Genomic DNA, 7,025 nt, shown 5'->3' on the forward strand with positions numbered 1-7,025 from the left:
TCTCTCCTCAGTTTCAACAACAGATTCTGTCTCAGGTTATATGTCATGGCCCCCTCCTCACCCCTCCTCAAGGCAAATGAAATTCCAGCTGTCCCCCTTCCCCAAAACTCCCTCTCTTTCTTTTTCTCTTCACACCCACTCTCTCCATCCCTCCCCTCTCCCTCCCTCGCATCTCCCTCCCTCCCCTATCCATCCCTCCCCTCTCCCTCCCTCGCCTCTCCATCCCTCCCCTCTCCCTCCCTCCCTCGCCCCTCCCTCCCTCCCTCCCTCCCTCCTCCCTCCCTCCCTCCCTCCCTCGCCTCTCCCTCTCTCTCTCAGTTCATAACTTGACTGTTCGCAGCGCTGTTTCACTGTATTCTTCATCATGTCCTGGACTCATCTGGTCTTTCTCTCTCTGCTCGCCACCCTCCTCATCCTCACACGTAAGTACCCCGATAGGGGGTTGACATGCGGGAGGGGGGGGGGTCAAGGTAGGGTGTGGGAGAGGAGGTGGAGGGTCACATTTTAAAAACTTTTTTATGGTGTAGGTTTGATGTTTATGGTGAGACCTTTTCTGAAAGGTGCTTGTGCAGAACGTCTAGAAAGAGGCCTTGCTGATCAGCTCAAGTGTAAAATTGTCAAAAACCTCTGTCTCTCTTTCCCAGTCTCCCCCGGGGTGCGGAGTGCATCGGTGAGAGATGGAAGAGAGGGAAAAGCTGCAGAGCCCAAAGGTGAGTGTCATATATTCCATTCCCCCTCCCCAACCTGAGTGACCCCAATGACCCTCTTTGACCCTTCCCTGCTACCGTCTGCCCCCAGGGTCAGCGCGGAGAGTCTTCATGCCCGATGCGGATGGAGCAAACTTCTTCAAAAAGCGTAGTCGGCGCAAATATGAGGCGGAGGTCCTCGGTGAGGCTGTTTACCATCACTATGGGGCATTACTATGGAGCCGGGGCAGGGGCAGGACAGGGGACATGGGGGTTGATGATGTTAGTGTTTGCATGTGGTTGAAGTTGCTGGTGCCATTATGGACAGTTTGTTTTGTGAGGTTTACAGCACTCTGTAGAGACTGCTGGTGTGTGTGTGTACTCAAAGTCTATTCATTTTATGGTCTGTGGATTAAAATGTTGGGTGGTGTGGTTTGAGGTCATGGCTGTGAACTCGGAGGGCAGACTGAACACTGAACACACACACACACACACACACACACACACACACACACACACACACACACACACACACACACACACACACACACACACACACACACACACACACACACACACACACACACACACACACACACACACACACACACACACAGGCTGGAGGCAGCAAAAGGAGTCACAGGGTAGTGTGGTGCAGCCTCTTTCCCTCTCTCTCTCTCTCTGTCCCTCTCAGCCAGTCCCAGAGACAGATAGGCTGTCGTCTGCTCCAGCTCCTTGTCAGTGCACCTCTCTGGGCCACCGCTCAGAGAAAACAAGCCCACATTCCTGGAAAGCGTTAGTTACAAAATACTGTTTATATCGCCTGCCAGCCAGTCACCAAGGAGCTGGGTGTGCAAGAGAGAGAAGGGAGAGAAGTGTGTGTGTGTGCGCGTGCGCGTGCATGAGGGCATGTGTGAATGTGTGTGTATGTGTGTATACGACTTTGTTGTGACCGTGTTAGTGGAATGATGCGCAGGTCAAACGGAAGGCACTGCAGGAGCTGAGACAGGAATGTGTGGACCAATTAACCATTAATCTAGTGCAGAGAGAGAGAGACAACAAGAGGAAATGAGAGAGAGAAAAGAAAGAGAAGAAACCTGAGGAGGATAATGGAAAGGTGTGTTAACTTGGTCATTGGGTTACAGTAAGACACGTGAGCAGGTCTGCAGCCACGACGACAGAGAGACAGAGATTTGTGACCTGTTTGCCACAAGAAAAGGGCAACCAGTAAATACAACCAATATTTATTTATTTTTCCTTTTGTACTTTAACTATTTCCACATCATTATAACACTGTACATGGCCACAATATGACATGTGAAATGTTTCTATCCTTTAGAAAATTGTGATTGTAATGTTTATTGTTAATTTTTGATTGTTTATTTCACTTGCTCTGGCAATGTAAATATATGTTTCCCATGCCAATAGGGAGAGATAGTGAACCCAACCAGTAAGTCTAGTACCTGAGAAAGTTTCCACCAGACCGTTTTGTAAGAAAACAACCTACTAGTCAGTGTGTGTGTTCTTGTTGTGTGTGTGTACTAAAAATGTTGTGATGTCACCTTAAAACTTATGTGAGTACCCCAATGAGGGCTAGTGTTCAATGTATACAGTACCAGCCTGTGTGTGTGTGTGTGTGTGTGTATATAAAGCAACAGGTATAGTATCTCTCCCAACAACTGTGTGATAGAGTTGGACTGCCTGCAGTGTGTGGCGTGAGGAACGTGTGAGGTGAGGACAGGTTGGAAGTTTGGCGCCAAACATCTTTGAGGTTCATGACGTAACTAAGACAACACCTCTCACTCTACCTTAGTGACCCTAACACCTTCTTCCATCTCTCCTTCTTTCCCCCTCCTCCCTCCCTCCGTAGCCGAGCAGAGGGTAAGGCTGTCAGCTGATGAGAGGAGGAGGGAGTACTATGACGAACAGAGGAACGAGTTTGAGAACTACGTGGAAGAGGAGCGCGATGGTAAGACCGACTAACTCTGTTCCAAAGATGAGGTTTAAAACCATAAGTGCCCATTTGGTTCAACTCAGACCCTTATACCTTAGTGGTAAACGCCACATCTTGATTTATCTGCAGTAATCACAGAGTCTAATCACAGTTTTCACAGTGTGCTGCACTGAACACGTTGACCACACGTCTGTATAGGGATGTGTTGGGTTTGTGGTAGTTCTTGTTCCCTTTGCGTTTCTGGGAAGTGTTTTCTCCCACATAAGTAAACCGAAGTGTTTCACATGAAGGACAGAAATACACGTTCTTAGTCCTCCGAGTTCTACACTCTGCAGGTTGGCACAAACAAAAAACCCTCAACCCTTTTCCTTTCCCCTCTCTCGGCTCCCTTCTTCTCCTCTCTCCATCCACAGAGCAGGATGAGAGGACACGGGAGAAGACAGAGCAGTGGCGTGAGTTCCACTATGATGGACTCTACCCCCGTTATCCCCGCGGTTGGTGAGCATGCTCCATAGGCCAAGGAGATCCGAACATGGTGCACCAGCCTGTGATTGGCAGGACCCTGTGCCATTTAAGACACCTAGCCTATCAGACGGACATAACAAGAGCAAGGGAGGTGGCCAAAACATCACTAATCTAGGAGTAAAAAGGTTGACATACAAAACTATTAAACTCAATCATTTAAAATGGTAGTATTATGTAGATAAAACACGGTTTTGCAACATTTATATTCAAAACTATTAAAGACTGGCAGGTCAAGTTTGAAAAAGGAGGCTGTCGTGATTGTATGCTTATCTCTGTGTTTGTACATGTATCTGTGTGGTGTGGTCTGTGTTTCTTTCACATCTGTCTGTGTATCAAACTGTACGGTCTTTTCTGTATTGTAACCCAACTGCAATCGCAAATATGAAACCTGTAACTGTAATTCAGAACCACAGACACCAATAAAATGTACTGCTGTGAAAAAAATATATGGCATATATATAGAGCTAAATCAGGGGGTGAATTCTTAAGCACCTAGATTCATAACCTGAATGAAATGTGTGAGTGAGAGAAAGAGCGAATGAAAAGAGAGAGGGGAAGCTGAAGAAGGGATGATAAAATGTAAGTGTGCGAGTGAGTGCTGGGGAACTCATCAGACTGAGACTAATGCCGTGACTCCATGCGAGACTACCAACGTTCCACAGCTGCAACTTTAGACAGCACTGGGCCAAGAGAAGAAGACAGACAGAGAGGGACTATAAGGACACTGACAGACAGGTCTCTACCTCAGGAGTTGAACTAGTGCCTGTTTGTTCCTATATTTGAGCCATAACCTGGTCACATGGTGTGGTTGATATATGATGTGTTCTATACAACCTGCTTAGACCAATACAACTGACTGTTAATCACTTTGAGGAGGCAGGCTGTATTAAATCACATTTGGGAGAAGCAAAACAGTGAGCTAGTTCCCTTGTTCAGACCTACTTGATCTTCTCTTTATCCAGCTCCTGTTACTATTTTTTGGGTGTCTCCAAAACCCCCTCAGACTAAGGACAAAATATAGCACAGGAGACAATTTCTTCCAGCGAGCCCAAGTCAGACAGAGGAGATGGTTGGTAAATTACTCAGCACGATTTAATCAGCACATTCCCATCAAAGCCAGCAGGAGGGAACAACAAACAACTCATTCGGAAATACAATTGAATCCATTCAAAACACAGCAATTTAAAATCCATAATCAGCTTCAAATTATATCCACAGTAAAAAAACACCATACAACATGCAGAGAAATATACACCAGAAAGTCCAATAGCACCAGCAGCAGTCGCTTCCTATGATGAAGACAATGATGAAGGTGACTGTAAGTGACTGAGGACTACAGCATGCCGTTGAGGAACTTGGGCTGCTCGTCACCTCGAGGCTTCAGCAGCTCCCCAGCTATCTTAGGCCCTGACTTCTCCCGTGGACAGGAACAGGAAGTAGTAGTCAAACCCGGGACCAATCAGATGGGAGAAGGAAGTGCTTTGGGTCCATCTGAACTCCAAACCCACTAAAACGCGACACTTACCTTCAACATGCCGTCTCTTTCCCATTTGAACAGGACACAGTTACTGCAATAGAGAACGCAGCATTAGCATATCTGATGAGCACAGTAGCACGTGACCTGCATTGTGTTTGAGAGTGTACGTGTTTCACCTGCAGTGTTTGTGTGGCAGGTGGTCCAGTGCAATGGCTCTCTATCCACAGGGGCCCTTGAAGAAGCATTTGGTGGCGTCGAGCCACTGCAGCTCATGCTTCTCCTCCACACAGCGATAAGCAGGCTTGAAGTATGTGTACTTACACTAGAGACAAGACACAGATAAACACATACAGTGGGGCAAAAAAGTATTTAGTCAGCCACCAATTGTGCAAGTTCTCCCACTTAAAAAGATGAGAGAGGCCTGTAATTTTCATCATAGGTACACTTCAACTATGACAGACAAAATGAGAAAAAAAATCCAGAAAATCCCATTGTAGGATTTTTAATGAATTTATTTGCAAATTATGGTGGAAAATAAGTATTTGGTCAATAACAAAAGTTAATCTCAATACTTTGTTCTATACCCTTTGTTGGCAATGACAGAGGTCAAACGTTTTCTGTAAGTCTTCACAAGGTTTTCACACACTGTTGCTGGTATTTTGGCCCATTCCTCCATGCAGATCTCCTCTAGAGCAGTGATGTTTTGGGGCTGTTGCTGGGCAACAAGGACTATCAACTCCCTCCAAAGATGTTCTATGGGGTTGAGATCTGGAGACTGGCTAGGCCACTCCAGGACCTTGAAATGCTTCTTATGAAGCCACTCCTTCGTTGCCCGGGCGGTGTGTTTGGGATCATTGTCATGCTGAAAGACCCAAACCGCGTTTCATCTTCAATGCCCTTGCTGATGAAAGGAGGTTTTCACTCAAAATCTCACGATACATGGCTCCATTCATTCTTTCCTTTACACGGATCAGTCGTCCTGGTCCCTTTGCAGAAAAACAGCCCCAAAGCATGATGTTTCCACCCCCATGCTTCACAATAGGTATGCTGTTCTTTGGATGCAACTCATGATTTGCATTTGCATTTCCAAAAAGTTATATTTTGGTTTCATCTGAGCATATGACATTCTCCCAATCTTCTGGATCATCCAAATGCTCTCTAGCAAACTTCAGACGGGCCTGGACATGTGTCTCCCTGCTTAAGCCAGTACGTCTGGCACTGCAGGATTTGAGTCCCTGGTGGCGTAGTGTGTTACTGGTAGGCTTTGTTACTTTGGTCCCAGCTCTCTGCAGGTCATTCACTAGGTCCCCCCGTGTGGTTTTGGGATTTTTGCTCACCATTCTTGTGATCATTGTGTGAAAACCTTGTGAAGACTTACAGAAAACGTTTGACCTCTGTCATTGCCAACAAAGGGTATATAACAAAGTATTGAGATTAACTTTTGTTATTGACCAAATACTTATTTTCCACCATAATTTGCAAATAAATTCATAAAAAATCCTACAATGTGATTTTCTGGATTTTTCCCCCTAATTTTGTATGTCATAGTTGAAGTGTACCCATGATGAAAATTACAGGCATCTCTCATCTTTTTAAGTGGGAGAACTTGCACAATTGGCTGACTAAATACTTTTTTGCCCCACTGTATGTATCTGTACTAAGCCATAAAGACACAGTTATATTGGTCTGACAGGATGATTAAATAATGTTGATAGTAGGTGAATTAGAATTCTGAGCAGTCTGCCTGATCTGCTATCATGCTAGGTTTACACACGCCATTGGGACAGTTAATCATACCGGTCTAGATTGCTAGTTGGCCCATGGGGAAAATTCTGAGGTGCTAGGAGATGGGACTTTGTGGTATTCAATTGGTAGTTAGTCTTGTCTCGTCGCTGCAACTCCCGTACGGACTCCGGAGAGGCGAAGGTCGAGAGCTGTACGTCCTCTGAAACACAACCCAGCCAAGCCGCACTGCTTCTTGACACAACGCCCGCTTAACCCGGAAGCCAGCCGCACCAATGTCTTGGAGGAAACACCGTACACCTGGCGACCGCGTCAGCATATCGCCAATAAAATCATAAATGTATCCCTAGTGTATACTTAATTTACATTTTTTTGTTGTAATTATTATCCACATTTGATACGTTTATTTCATTTTATTGACTGGTGTCTCTAAAGTAGGCATGGCTCATTTATATATAGGCAACAGCCGCTGTGCTAATATATACACAAAGGTGGTGAATGTCAACAAACATGGTTTGTGCTATCTGGGATCCGGGATCAAGACCATATTGAATTTGAATGGTGAAGGTAAGAGTTAAGAGGTCAGATTACGGTGAGTCCCAAAGAACCCGGATTTGCATTGACGGAACAAACATCTGAA

The 7,025-nt window shown here is 45.6% G+C and overlaps 1 protein-coding gene and 1 long non-coding RNA gene across 2 annotated transcripts; one reads left to right on the plus strand and one right to left on the minus strand.

Moving 5' to 3' along the window:
- The first annotated feature begins 305 nt into the window (after nucleotides 1-305).
- Nucleotides 306-3,567, plus strand: LOC115106261 (unique cartilage matrix-associated protein-like). Its single transcript, XM_029628828.2, has 5 exons — nucleotides 306-422; nucleotides 645-710; nucleotides 799-888; nucleotides 2,557-2,655; nucleotides 3,054-3,567. The coding sequence occupies exons 1-5, from the start codon at nucleotides 365-367 to the stop codon at nucleotides 3,140-3,142; spliced, it is 402 nt and encodes a 133-aa protein (XP_029484688.1). The 5' UTR covers nucleotides 306-364; the 3' UTR covers nucleotides 3,143-3,567.
- A 680-nt stretch (nucleotides 3,568-4,247) lies between these two features.
- On the minus strand, nucleotides 4,248-6,617 carry LOC115106262 (uncharacterized). The gene is made up of 3 exons (XR_003860014.2): nucleotides 6,440-6,617; nucleotides 4,819-4,964; nucleotides 4,248-4,733 (listed from the first exon to the last, which is right to left on the minus strand). It is a non-coding gene; the product is annotated as an uncharacterized LOC115106262 (long non-coding RNA).
- Nucleotides 6,618-7,025: the final 408 nt, after the last annotated feature.

The sequence above is a fragment of the Oncorhynchus nerka genome, linkage group LG23, assembly GCF_034236695.1.
Source record: "Oncorhynchus nerka isolate Pitt River linkage group LG23, Oner_Uvic_2.0, whole genome shotgun sequence".
Classification (NCBI taxonomy): domain Eukaryota; kingdom Metazoa; phylum Chordata; class Actinopteri; order Salmoniformes; family Salmonidae; genus Oncorhynchus; species Oncorhynchus nerka.